The 14827-nt window shown below is 36.0% G+C and overlaps 2 protein-coding genes across 4 annotated transcripts; one reads left to right on the top strand and one right to left on the bottom strand.

The window, feature by feature from the left end:
- Positions 1-1722: 1722 nt before the first annotated feature.
- LOC110782025 (pentatricopeptide repeat-containing protein At5g16420, mitochondrial-like) lies at positions 1723-5808 on the top strand. 2 transcript variants are annotated; one of them, XM_021986084.2, is made up of 2 exons: positions 1723-3536; positions 4674-5808. In XM_021986084.2, exon 1 carries the CDS (start codon positions 1831-1833, stop codon positions 3490-3492), a length of 1662 nt encoding a protein of 553 aa, XP_021841776.2. In that variant the 5' UTR covers positions 1723-1830; the 3' UTR covers positions 3493-3536; positions 4674-5808. The 2 variants fall into 2 exon arrangements, with proteins under 2 accessions (XP_021841776.2, XP_021841774.2); XM_021986082.2 differs by having other exon boundaries at positions 4540-5808.
- A 640-nt stretch (positions 5809-6448) lies between these two features.
- On the bottom strand, positions 6449-13671 carry LOC110782027 (probable methyltransferase PMT24). 2 transcript variants are annotated; one of them, XM_021986085.2, is made up of 9 exons: positions 13296-13671; positions 11687-12480; positions 11439-11588; positions 9572-9842; positions 8988-9098; positions 8722-8896; positions 7889-8134; positions 7302-7496; positions 6449-6929 (listed from the first exon to the last, which is right to left on the bottom strand). In XM_021986085.2, exons 2-9 carry the CDS (start codon positions 12428-12430, stop codon positions 6707-6709), a joined length of 2115 nt encoding a protein of 704 aa, XP_021841777.2. In that variant the 5' UTR covers positions 12431-12480; positions 13296-13671; the 3' UTR covers positions 6449-6706. The 2 variants fall into 2 exon arrangements, with proteins under 2 accessions (XP_021841777.2, XP_021841778.2); XM_021986086.2 differs by having other exon boundaries at positions 13487-13646.
- Positions 13672-14827: the final 1156 nt, after the last annotated feature.

The raw sequence follows: 14827 nt of genomic DNA, 5'->3' as shown, positions 1-14827 counted from the left end.
TAGTTTTTCTTTAAAAAAAAAATAGCATGCAAACTGAAATTTCTTTTTGACTTTGGCTCAATTTGCATAAATAAAAAAGAGTTTGTAGAAATTAATGTCCATAAAGCATATAATATCTAATCATATTAATAATTATATTTGAAAAAAGTATTTCCCTTATATAAGAACAATTTCCTAGATGTTGCTTTAATAAAAATTTATAATGCTTAGAAAAATAAATAGTTAAAATGTGACTTACAATCCTTGAACTCGTGACCACAAAAAATAATGGTTAAAATGTGACTTATAAATCCTTGAACTCATAACCTCCCATTAAATCATTGGAACATAAATCAATGGGATACAAATTCACATGTGGCATTATTTGTTCCTGATTTTTTTATTTATTCCATGTTACTTACTGCTTCACTTTTCTTTATGTACTTTTTTATTAATTTTTTGGGCGGGTAGACTATTGTACGTCTACCCTCCGTACAACGTGCATCCGCCCCTGGTAGGCATTAAAGAGTTCAGTTGACGGTGGATTATGCAGTGGTTGTGAGATTGCTGGTTGATGATACTTGGGAGACCTCTCCATACATTCATATTACCCGACAATGTAAGACTCTTTTAGTGTAGCGAGTGGAAAGTTGCGATAACTAGCTTACTGTTTCAAAGAAGTGAATCAAGCGGAACAAGGATGGGTCAAGGTTAACGTGGATGCGGGTGAGTCAGGGGAAGTGCGTTATGGACTGGGAGTGGTAATAAGGGATTGCACAGGGGGACTGTTGGCTTGTGCAACACAGCAGGGCCGCGAGAAGTGGGAAGCAAAAATCGCGGAGGCAAAGGCGATGGTGCTTGGAATGCAAGTGAGCAAGGAGCTGGGGATGCATAACGTAGTGGTTGAGAGTGACTGCCTGGGACTGGTGGAAGCGCTGCGAGCTGGCAACACTTGAGCGAATAGCTTCTCTTTAATAGTTGGTGATATTTTGCATTTGTGTCCTTTCTTTTCTAATGTTCGTTGGTCTTTTGTAAAGCGTAGTGGTAACAATATTGCGCTTAAATTAGCTCACTTAATTCCAACCTTGGGAGTATGGGCGACGTTCATGGGTTAATGAGTTTCCGGAATGTATCTTGAACGGTGTTAGTGCCGAATCTTCAATTTAGTCTCCCTCTTAAGGGTTCCCTAAAAAAAAAAAAGCGAATCAAGCCAACTTTACCATACATGGTTGACTAACTTTGGGGTCAACTTTGACCATAAATGGTGACCTTCGAGGCGGTCTCGAAAGATCTTCATCCCGTTTTTATTGGAGGATCCGGGTGGAATGACACGAGCTCGCTTGGTACCTATGATAAATGAAAGTTCCTTTAAACGTAATGCTCCACAATTAGCGTTGTGTGTTCAGTTTTATTATTGTATGTTTGTTTTTGACATTCAGCTTTATCTATACTAATGTATTAAAAGACGTTTGTAAGAAAGTTTACCATATTCATATGACGCTCTCCTCTTTTAATTCGACACATGTCATTTCATGTCATCCACATATATTCCAAAATCCCAAAATTAGAAACACATGTATAATTTATGTAAGATAAGAACCTAAGACTACTTGATTCAAATGTTGAGGACATATCCACTTGACTATAAATCTATAATAAGTGATTATACAATCAATAACTTAATGAGAGTAGGAGTTAATTATGCATGTTTATTCTTTTCTACAAAAAGGCATAATTAAAATTATTATTTCACAAATGTTTACCATCACTATCAGCTCCTTGCAAGTTGCAACAAGACCACCATCATAAACCTCCCACCTCATTTCCCTTAAACCCTCAACAACCACCACCATGATATATCTCCGGCAACCCCTCGCCGCCCGCAACACCACCATCTCCCACCTCCATCGCCTCTTCCTCCGGTCTATCTCCTCCATTCCATCTTCTCCCTCTCCCTCTCCCTCTCCGTCACCTCCCGCCACTCACGACCTCCTCTCCTCCCTTCCCAAATCCTACAAAATCACCCCTCCGATCAAACCATGGCCCAAACACCTCCCCCACAAACGCCTCATCTCCATGATCACCCGTCAACAGAACCTCGACCTCGCCCTCCAAATCTTCCACTTCGCCGGAAAATTCCACCCCAGATTCTCCCACAACTACGATACCTACCTATCCATCATCACCCGCCTCGCCCGCGCCCGCCAGTTCAGCCACTGCGAAACTCTATTAACCGAACTCCAGAACTCCCATCTCAAATGCGGCGAAATCGTCTTCGTTACCGTCATACGGAACTACGGCCTCGCCGGCCGACCCAAGGACGCCGTCCGCACTTTTCTACGGATTCCCGATTTCGGGGTCAATCGGTCAGTTCGTAGTTTGAATTGTTTGTTGAATTTGCTAGTTCAGAATAAGAAATTTGATTGGGTTTATTTGATGTTCAAGAAATGTGCTAAATTTGATGTTATTCCCAATATTTTTACTTGCAATATACTTGTTAAGGCACTTTGTAAGAAGGGTGATATTGAGGGTGCGATTAAATTGTTAGATGATATGCCTGGTATGGGGATGATGCCTAATGTGGTTACTTACACTACCATTTTGGGTGGTTATGTTTGGAAAAAGGATTTAGTGGGTGCTAAGACCATTTTTCAGACGATTTTGGATAGAGGTTGGGTGCCGGATGTGACGACTTATACCGTTTTGATGGATGGGTATTGTAGGGAAGGGAGATTGATTGACGCGGTTAAAGTTATGGATGATATGGAGGATAATGGTATTGCCCCGAATGAGATCACATACGGGGTTATGATTGAGGCGTATTGTAAAGACAAGAAATGTGGTGAGGCATTGAATTTGCTTGGTGATATGTTGGAGAAGAGGTATGTGCCAAGTTCATCATTGTGTTGTAAGGTGATTGATGTTTTGTGTGTGGAAAGTAAGGTGGATGATGCTTGTTCATTATGGAGGAAGCTTTTGAAGAAGAATGTAACTCCTGATAATGTTGTAACAAGTACACTTATTCATTGGTTGTGTAAAGAGGGGAAGATACAAGAAGCAAGGAAGTTGTTTGATGAGTTTGAAAGGAGTTCAGTTCCTGGTGTTTTGACATATAATATGCTGATTGCGGGACTTTGTGAGGCAGGGGAGTTGTGCGATGCTGGAAGGTTGTGGGATGATATGCTGGAAAAAGGATGTACTCCGAATGCATTTACTTACAATATGTTGATAAAAGGGTTTTGTAAAATTGGAAATCCTACGGCGGGGATTAGAGTTTTGGATGAGATGTTTGAGAAAGGATGTTTGCCTAATGATTCAACTTATAGGATATTGATTGAGGAGCTCTCTGGTTCTAAATTGGATGCTGAAATTATGAAGTTACTATCTATTGTTTCTGACAGGGGAGGGAAAATTGATGCAAGTTCGTGGGAAGTCATTCTCTCGAATGCTTTTGCTAATGTGGATACTGGGAAGGTTCTTGAGAGTATTTTGCCGCAGGATGTTTTACCATGACTCGTCAAGCAGAATCCCAACTTCAAATACATTTCTGTTATTAGGTATTACATTTGTCTCTCAATTACATTGAGTTTTCTGCTGACTTTTTTTTGTTGGTGTACAAATTTTGTTATTTGCCGTTCATTTTTCCAGTTTTTGATTATCGTATGCAAACTTCCTATAGTATAGAGAGACATGAATTCTGTATTTTTCTTTTGTTGCCTAACACACTGTTCTACTGTAACATTGCCTCAACGCCTGTAGCAAGGCTCTTTCCTTGGGAGGGGCTCTTTTTACCCTTGAAGGGAGAGCTTAGATGTGTACAATTGCAAAGAGGATCTTTTTAGCATTTTCCTTGGGATTGTTAGACTTTGATTCTGAGGCAATTGACAGGGCAACTACTTCATAGCAAGAAAGTAAAAGACAATCCAGTAAGAGATTTAGGTTTCTTTTGTTTTAATGGAAAAAGTGTCCATTTAGAGATTGGTGTAGCATTGTTGTAGAAGAACATTTTAGTTGTCAGAAGCTCAAAAATAGGGAAAGAAAAGAGAAGGGGAAAAACTCAAGGAAAGATCCTAATGACTGCATTTTCTGGTATCTCATTGGATTATTATTTCTTTTTGAAGTTCATTTCGTTTTCCATTATGGCTGAAATGAAAATAAAAAAGGCGGCTGTTGCTATGGAATGGACTAATGGAGAACTATTTTTTTTTATGGTTTGAAGATAGCGATGGTGACATCATGTTCTTTCTTTCATGTCGAAACTAGTCCCCTTCTTTTACTGAGTAGATTAACTTGCTCATGTGCTGACATGTTAGATGCATACTTTTGATTTCTACAATTAACCTAGTTTGATGGTACTAATGATTAATATATGCGAGTCAAGTTCACAATGGATCTTGTTTAGTACTGAGTAATCATATTAGCTACTCTGTATTTGCCTATCTCAGTTCAACATGTTTTTTGTGTTTGTTTGTTTTACAGATTGTTGTGTTTATATGGTTGTGTGTATGTTTCCTTTTGTTGTTCAAACATCATCTTACTGTTGTTATTTCTGTTCTTCAGACCTGTCTTAACTTTGTATGGTGGTATGAATATTGTTGGGTTTATTGGCAACCCTTTAAATTATTAAGCAGCTCCAAAACGGAAAGAAAGGAAGAGAACTGAAATTGGACTTAAAGATGTTTGAAAATTTGCAGAACCTAAGCGAACAACTGAAAATGCTGAAGCCACAACTGCCTCAGCTTCACGACTTCACGTGGATACGTAAAATTCCTGAAGGGTATGAAGGTAATATGCTTCGTAGTGAGAATATAGCCTCTGAGCCCCCTGCACCCTTTGAATATATAGCTGAAGGTGATACGGCTGTAGTTAGTTAAGCTGAACCTCCTTAGGGCATGTTTGGTATAAACTTAGGAAAGGAAATAAATAAGAAGGAGAAAGGGTAGTGTTAGCTATTACCAATACTAGTTGTTTGGTAATACCTTATGAAAGGAATCACTTGTAACAAATTGGGGATTGAGGAGAGTAACAATGTTGTTATCATAGGGTTGGGAAAGGTAACAAATGGTGGTAATGGTTACCCTTAGGAAATGGATTGTGTTACTCATACCAAACATTAGGTAATGGAAATAGTTCATTGATTCCATTTCCATCACTTAAAAGCTCTATACCAAACATGCTCTTAGACTATTAGACGCTGCTGGTTTGAATCTCTCTGTTAGGGAGGATCATTTCTGTGGTGGAGATGGTTTCAGACGAGGGAAGAATAAGAGGGAGCTTACGAGTTATGACAGGTCTAGATAACCACTCTTGAATTTCCAAAGCCTAGACAACTGGCTTTTAATTTGTTACTTGATGATTAAGTGTGAGTCTCTGGTTGTTTCTGAAAGCCATCTAGCAGGGAAGAAGCTTATTCGGAATGTATTTATCCAGACTTTATATGGTTAAGCCTCTATGACTCCATTGATTTTGATTGAGCTCAAGCCAATCAGATCCTCGAGTTGCTTAGGCATGAGGAAGCGTCTGTTTCAAAGTTCAGTCAAGAATAATGCTGTTCAGGTGATGGTTGAGGTTTGGAAATGACAGTCGAGATTCTGTAATAATCTGTATCTGTTGTACTTATTAGCAGAAAGTTTTGGCATTCGATTCTCGAGTTTGTCATAGTGTATAATTTATCAGTACTATAGCTTCTCATATTTGTACCAAGCTATTAAAATAACTTATAGTTATATTTCTGTTATTGTCAAGTTATGTATGAACTTGAGTAATTGAGTTACATAAAGGAGGTTATGTCAAAAATGTTTCTTATTGTACAAAAACTTAAATATTTCATGACAGTCTTTATGCAAGGCCAACTTTTTACCAAATAGTTATACTTTAATATTATTAATTATATTATCTAATCAATTAGTTTTCTAAACAAGCACTTATGGTTTCTACTTTCTAGTCAAACAATTGTCTTTTTTAATGATCTAATCAATTAGTTATACTTCGAAGCAAATAGTCATGATTTCTAGTCAAATAGTTATCTTTTATCATTTTTAATGCTGACATCAACAATCTTATACTATGTAATACTTCCTCCATTTTTTTATTATTGCACCATTTTCCTTTTTCGGAAGTTGCATATTAATTGCACCATTTCCTTTTTTTTTAGTAAGTTTACCCCATGAAATGACATTTCTATCCTTATATGTGTGGTGGGGACCAAACCCAACTTGTTCTTTTCATCAAAACTTGTACTAAATCACATGGGTATTTTTGTCAATCTCTCAACTTTTACCTCATTTCTTAATTCTTGTGCCCAATAGAGATGGTGCAATAATAAAAAAATGGAGGAAGTAAGATTTAACATATGACCTCACTGCTAGACAAATTTTATGTAGTACTCACTGGTTAACAGCCAACAGATTATATATGCAGATTATGGTAAATAGCACAAGAGGTAGAAGAAACATCAACAAGATAAAAATAACCCGAACTAATGATATTTCATAAAAAACTAAATGTATTTATCATACATAATGATTGTACAATCAAAATTATGCACCCACTTCCTCTTAAACCAGGAAAAAGAATAAGAATACAGCAAATGACAATTGTGGGTTCTTCAAAAAACAGCAACTGCATCACTAAAAGTTGATGCAGCTGAATAAATAAAGGTATACCTATATCATATTATCATCAGTGCAAAATTGATTTGAGTTTAAGGACTAATGACCCGAACTAATCAAGCTGCGGCACCATCAGTAGATTCTACTTCCGAGGGACGCCACAGTGTCTTCATAATACAGACTAATCCATCGTTATCATTATAATGAGTGATTTTCCAGTGAAGTGATTTAGCAATGCTCCTTACCTCGGACCTGGTTTCAGCATCATCCCTAACTATTAACCTACCTCCCGGCCTCAAGATTCTGTCTACTTCTGCCATTACCAAGACAATGTTGCATCTGTTACAGGGAAAGAAAAAGTATATATCAATAACATGGGTATTTTCGTAACTAAATCGGTAGGAAAACTAAAATAAAAAGGTGGAAATAAAAAAAGAGACGAAAAAAGTGAATTAAAGGAATAAAATTTGAGGTTAACAGAATATAATTTGAAGTTAACTGAATAAAATTTGAGGTTAACAGAATATAATTTGAAGTTAACTGAATAAAATCTTGAAAGTCTATTTGTTTACGATTTTGCCATATGATTTGTACTATTTAACAATAACAGTTATTGATTTGGAATCACCCTGGAAGCACTATCGTAAATTCATCAAAGATATTTATAATAATATGTAAAGTAAAAAAATCACTAGCATCTGATTTCCAAACCTTTTTGTAAGATCAGAGAAGAGGTGATCTGCATGAAGGATATCATAAGATCTTGGGTATGTACTAAACGATTCACACCAGTCGTGGTATATTCCGAATAATCCACGCTCGTATATTATAGGAAGAGTATCTGATGAATTGACAGGAACTACATTCATCACCCACAGTTTCAAATCCTTCAAAGATGCAGCAAACCTGTTGAAGATAGATATTTAAGGTCGAGTTTGGCAATAAAACAGTGGAGAATAGGACTGAATCAAACTAGCTTAATACTTGGCACACGTATTAAGGAGAGGTAAAAGAGAAAGTTAAAGGACAAAAGTGTCCCTTACCAACAACCAACCAACCAACAATCACTTTCACCAAATCACCAAAAAAGTGAGGGTAAATATGACAAATTCACCATACAAAACTTTCACATAAAAGAATTGTGTCAACTAAAAAGGAATTTCCCTAAAAGGAATTGTGTCATGTAAATAAGAACGGAGGAAGTAAAAAACAGCCTTTTCTTTAGTTTATTTTCCTTTCTCTTTTTTCCCTGGCCGGAGGAAACTAGCTTAATAAAAAATATATTTTCAAAATCTTACCCTCCATATGATGCTTTCATGTCCATGACATTTCTAACCAACGACCAGTCAATTCCGATCCCATTCAAATATGAATTGGCAATTACATGTTTCCAGCGGTTATGGTCATCAATGAAGTCCTTTGCAGAATCCTTCAACCAGTAAGGAGGATTCTCCAACCTTGACGGCCAAGTTGCCGGCCATTGAGACCCACGTTCGGATGAATCTTTGGCCACTTTGTGTATGCACTGCTGTAGTGGGGTATACCTGAGAAAGCACATGGGAAATGAATCAAGCAACAAAGACTAATCCTCAAAAATACCGCAGAAAGGAAAGGCAACGCCTTAAAACGTCTTAGTCTTTCCATTTTCTTCTCCACTTACGTAGTACACTTGGCATGCCAGCCTCAGTGAATGACTTAGGCTCCGTTTGCTTCAAAGGAAAATGATTTTCCATGGAAAACAATTTTCAAGGGGAAACATCAAGGGAAAATAGTTTTCTTCGGTTTGTTTCCATACAAGAAAAATTATAAAGCAAAAGAACATAGAAGTGGAAATGAGAGGAGAGAAAAGGACATGTAAGGGATTTGAGTGGAAAATGTGGCATTCCTTTTTTTCAAAAGGAAAGTTAGTTTTCCCTAGAGAAAGTTGTTTTCCACCTTTGAGAAAATCATTTTCCACTCTTAACAAAACAAACAAAGGAAAATGGGAAAATAATTTCCCATAAAGGCGTTTTCCATCAAAACAAACGGAGCTTTAGTTCGACTTGACTTTTGTGAGGGTAACTAACAATATGATGACATGAATGCAGTTTCTTTAAGGTAAAAGCATAACCAAAGGTTAGGAAGAAATTACCAGGCTTCATTAGGGTTATCAGAATCTTCACAAAGTGGAGGATCATTTTGTTGTCTTTCCTCATAGCAATTGTTAGAATTAGTTTTTCTGAATATAGCTGCAGATTTTCTGTTAACTCCGTCTTTCCCCACCTTTACAAGTTCCCAGCACATTGACTTAGTTAACTTGGACATCTCTGCATGCATTATGGTACACAGGCATTACAGGTTTGTCCAAAAAGAAGCATAACTGAACACTAATGAAATTCAAGTTCCAAAGAAATACACCTTTCCAGATGCTCGTATCCTCGCCACCTTTCCGGTAAACTGGAGTAGCTGACCATACAAAGTAGCCTCCAGGTCGCAATACACGATTCAGTTCCAAAAGGAGTTTACCACCTAAAGTCAATCCAAACAAATTTCAGGGTGCCATTCTTTTGAATAAAAGATATAATCTTATCCTGGTTGGGAGGAATTGGAAGGAAAAGAAAAGAAAGGAAAGGAAAAATAACGTTTATTGTGTTTGGTTTTAAATATTATACGGAAAGTGGAAGGATAAATCCCTCTATAAAAGTTTTACTTTCCTTTCCTTTCAAAATTGGAGGAATTTGGAAGAAAAAAAGGAAAACTAAAATCTGTCAAAAAACATTCCTTTTTTTAATTTTTATTTATTTAATTTAATTTTATCTTCACTCCCTTTACTAATATTGTACCAAACATGGGATTCTTATCATCTTCTTTCATCAAACCAAAGATGGGAAAGTATAGTTTATTTCCTTTCCTTTCTCTTCCGTTCCCTTCTTTTCCTTTCCGTTCTCTTCCCTTCCTTTACTAATATTGAACCAAACAGGGCCTACATGGAGAAACATTACCTTCAATATGCCAAGGGACCCTGCAACGAGCACAATGGATAATATCAAAGACCATGGAAGGGAAGGGTAACCTTTTTGTTCCCATAACAGCTGAAATAGCAGGTATTCCTCTTTCAAGTGCAAACTGAACTTGGGCTTCATGTTCATCCTTGGGAGCCAATGACATAGTGAGAACATCTCTGTCAAAAAGATAGCCTCCAAAACTGGCTACACCACATCCAACATCCAAAACAACACGGCTTCGCTTACCCCAAGCAATGTCAGGAAGAGTCTGAATTTCAAAAGAGAATTATAATCCGAGAAAGTTTGAAGTGAAAAACGGACAAATAAAATATATAGAACATGGTTGCCAAGATTCAAGCTCAAAATGAAAAAGAGCAACAGGAGCATCACACCCCACCAACTAAGAAAATTGCAAACTTGTGTCCAAGTCGAGGCAGGGAACAAATGTTTGATAGGCTACATTTGATTAGAGGTCAATTTTATGTAATTTGCTTAAAGAAAACCATAATCACCCTTGATAATTATATAGAACATGCATCAAACTATGATACTATGCATTGAATCCTACTAGTAATAAGAGTAATACGAGCAAAAGTCATAGTTTAGCTTACTAGATAGGAACAGTGGCCTATTATTTTGGGTCATTCCCAAATAAAAATGTGCCTACTAAGCGGGGCGGAGGGAGTAGTATAATAGATAAAGAAAACTAAAATCAATCAAATACTAAAGAAAACCAAGACATTGTTCACTACATCAATCCAGTGTGTTAAGGGTTAGATCAAGAAGAGCTTGTCATGGACTACCAAGATTTTGCTATAATTGCTCAAGTTGATGAGGAAATACAATCATTTACCTCAAATAGTCTTTTAACAATTAAAATAGCACAGCTACAAACTAGACGCCCGAATAAGTTAGAGAATTGGTTTATTTGTTGACTAACTGCTTCTTAAAAGAAGAAGGATACGATCTTTTATTTGTTGAATAGGAAATGGTTTTGCAGGGTCATATAATTCAAGCAGAACGGGTTTTTCTTTTGATATCATAAATCACGCCTTTATCCAGGAAAAAGAGAGCTACACTAAGGCATATTATACTAAGAACTCATGCCCTGGCTCCCGTGGTTTTAACATCGCTCATATATTTTCTGAGTAAGTTCATCCATGACTTCATATAAATTAAAACAGCTGGAGTTTGAACCTGGTCTAATAAGTCCATTAACTTCTATCTGACTCCCTTTATCCTTGAAGTAACAAAGAAATTTTTAAGACATCTAAAAATGTCATCTATGTACAAAGGGAGAGTTATGCACAAAATAGTGAACCTTCCACCTCAAAAGGGAACTACACATAGAGAGCATAGTGGGATAAAAAGCCTCCAAACCAAAGAATCCCTCTCTTGAGTTGTGTCATCATACAATCCACAGATGCCATGAATAGTAGTGTGTAAAGTCTATGTGTGTGTAGTAGAATCCTTAACCTAAAATCCTGTATAGTCAAAACACATCTCAAAGAAGCAAGTTTTCTTAGGAATATAAACACCGTAATAGTTTATATCCATTAATCTTAATTCTCAGAACTTTAAAAAATTGTTCTTCAGAAGATGGACTGCATGAAACCCTGAGTAACCTCAGTGATCCATTACAAACACCTTACTATTATCTTGTATCCTTTCCATCCTTCTCTCACTACTTGTATCCTTTCCGTCTTTCTTATATAATCCCTGACTTTTGTTATGTCAACTATTGAAACAATATTTTCGACTCAAAGAAAAAAACTAATCATCTCAAAATCACATAACAAGGGTTATTATTTGAACAGATATGACTATGGAAACAAGATAAAACCAGATGTAAAGATGGAATCACCTGTTGAATATAATCAACATAATGTAGAGCGCCATACTTAAATTGCGTTCCGCCACCAGGGAAGGTAAGGTACCGGTCATAAACTTTAATCCAGTTCTGTTTTCCTTTATAATCAACAAGCTTTGTATGGGGAACATTCACGAACCATATCTGGAATTATCAACCATAAAACATATCAGAACAAAAAAAAAGAACAATGTACCATTTCAAACGTCTATTTTAGCTTTCATCCAAAACATAAAGTATACCATGTCTCTGCTTTTAGGCCATTTTACCGGGGTCCTATACCCTTTCGGAAGAGGAACGAGACAAGTAGGACCTTCATCAGGACAGTGTCGTTCCCTGTGCTCGTAGTGTCCTGTTGTGTGCAGCATTTTGAGAGCTTTAGTATTGTCAAGACAAGGAATGTAATCTGGTCCTGCAGTAACATTACACACTTTCCATATATAATCTTTTTGGTGCTTCCGCACTGAAATTCCTTCCGGAAGTTTTTCTTTCTCTGACTCTGCCATAGCTTGAGGTTGAGGTGAAGTTTCATTTGGCAACTCTTTTCCAGCTGTATCACTTTTTAAAAGTTTATCAGTAGAATTCTCATTTATTTCTTGACCTGAATTCTCTCTCTGATTGATCACTTCATCCTGCATCTTCATTGCATCTATTTCTTCAACCTTGGTTTCTTTTCCATCCCCAGAAACCAACCCTTGATTTACCTTTTGAGAATTCAGCTCCTTCTCAGGTTCAACTACTTTTTGATCTTTAGGCTCAGTATTGTGATTGGCATCAGATTCTGTAATCTGAGACTCTTTCACTATCTTTGGCATGCCACCCATAAACTCCTCTACTGTTATTTCTGTGCGAACGGGGCTAATTGATGACGACAGTGTCATCCAAGCCGCTAACAAACATGTTGAAACGAACCCCACAATACAAAGTATCAAGCAATAGTTTGAAGAATTCTGCCCGTCAATTCGGGAATACCTTCCCAAAGCCATGACCTCTCAACAACAGAAAATGCTTTCCTTTAAGTATGATATTCACAACCCTGTAGAAGGAAAGGAATAAAAGGGTCTGACAACCGAACAAAAAACCACAGAAAAAAAGACCTAAATTCTTACCACTCAAACTCACACTAAAGAATCAACATGATAATCAGCTTTGGGGGTTAATTATTGATTCTAAATATCCATTTCCAAAGACAAAATTGAATAAAAATATTGTAATCTTTGAATAAGGAGACTCCAACTAGTCAAGACTATATGCATTATTAAAAATCAATCAACCAAATCACAATAAGGAGTGGTATGTCAGCTAACTAAGTTGGTGAAGTATTTGGGAGGTGTATCCAAAACCTGGAATCAAATCCTGTCCACATCATTGCCATTTGTGGCTTCATAACACCAAAAACATCACCATATACACAAAAAAATATACGTAATCAGATAATCAAGGAATATAAAATCAAATTCCTTCACATATCAACCAATAAATGTTCATCAGTTCATCCCATAAACAACATTATAATGTAGCTAAATCTTTCCTTACCAAAAGAAAAGCAGCTAGGCAGTTCATACCCTTAGATCAAATCTCGTCTACATCACAGTCATTCGTGGCTCTCATTACACCCAAAAAGAAAACAAAAACAAAAGCATAACAAGCTAGAGTCCTACTGTCCTAACAAAGCAATTTTATAAGCAAATGCAGAGAATTTGAACAAAATATGACAATTATCTCAAACAAAAAAAAGTACTATTACCCACTTTATAATAAATCCAACAAAATATCATAAAAGATCAAGATCACAAATTCGTTAGAAAGAAAGAAAATTGCCCAGAATGTGAAAAGGGAAGGAGAATAGACCTGTTGTTCTTGTTTGTCGGCAAAGTTCAATGCATAATTGGATCTTTGGAGTGAGAAAATTGAGGGGATAATTTGGAAGAACATCAATGATTAAAGGGTTGGGTTTTGAGTTAACAAAGAGTACAGTACTTGATTTTCTTCAAAATCATTAATCAACGCAGTGAATTACTGAAATCGTCAAAAAAAGCTACCTTGAGTTTCCCCAGTTTGAAGACATTCCATTCCTCCTTTGCCTTGAAAACTGCAAACAAACATTACCGGATTATTATATGATCTAATTATATCCCAGGTGTTAATTTGCCTTTAATTTTTCAAGGTTCCGTCGTTATGAATGATTTCAGGCATTGGTTAATGTTAACAATGTTTGATTTGTGTAATTGTGTCTAATATTTCCATTTTTAGCTCATATTACCTCCCTTCCTGAAACGTTTTTACCCTTTACGATATGTGTCCAAAGTATACATTAATTTTTAAATGGACTTGGTTCATATTAAATTTATTGTGGATCATGTCTTAAAAAAATGTTAACAATTTATTTCTAATTTATTTTGGCATATTTATTAAGATTATTATGAAAAAATATCAAATTGGTGCCGTTAATACATGTTGTGTTTGAATGATGTAATTTTAAGTCAAAATTCACTTCTAAAAACATAGGGTTACTATGATGCAAAAAATAGTTAATATGTCTAAGAATTTTGGTGTTTAATTTATTACAGTCACTATATGAACAATAAAGGTCTCTATGTGTATAAAAACGGTGCTAGAGAAAACTATTGATTTTGAGTCTAAACTAAATCACTAATATTATTGTGGACCAGGTCCACGCAAGAATAATCCCAAAGTATAAAAAATTTAACCGTAAATTCTCACTATATATGCGGAGTACATCAAAACGTCATAGATCTTGTTACGCGGCTTGGTCATCCGAATCTAACAAGATCTATAACAAGCCGTGTCATAAAACGATCGGCTTGGTCAGTAAAATCTAACAAGATCTGTAACAAGCCGCGTCATATGTACGATATGAGTATGTTTTTTCAGAATATCCTATCTATCTATATTATTATTAAATCTCCAAGGCAATCCATGACATCTCTCCACGTGTCATGATGACTTGGCAAGTGACATGGCATCGTAACACCATGTCATACACACATGATTGTTTATTGTGTCCTCACAAAAAAAATATTGTCACCCCTCTTTAAACACATGACCTCTTACATGTTAATGTTAAATTTTATCCATCACTCAAGCGATACAACTTGTGACTCTAAACAACTAAAAAGGAGAAAAGTCGTATAAAAAATTAATGACCAAATTTATGTATTTGAGTAACAATTTATGATAACAATTTTTTTCTTAATTTCTATTATTTTACTAAACAAATCATATATCTTTTCTAGAAATTCATTTGGATCAAATATATAACCATGACATTAACAGATAAAAGAATAGGAAAAAAAAAATGTTGCACTTTCTTTTAGCTAATCAAATGTGTTTTTTTCTCCTCTTAAATGTATTTCGACTTT

This window comes from Spinacia oleracea, chromosome 2, assembly GCF_020520425.1.
Source record: "Spinacia oleracea cultivar Varoflay chromosome 2, BTI_SOV_V1, whole genome shotgun sequence".
Lineage (NCBI taxonomy): Eukaryota > Viridiplantae > Streptophyta > Magnoliopsida > Caryophyllales > Amaranthaceae > Spinacia > Spinacia oleracea.
The sequence above is the reverse complement of the archived record's forward strand: the minus strand, read 5'-3'. Positions and strand labels throughout refer to the sequence as shown.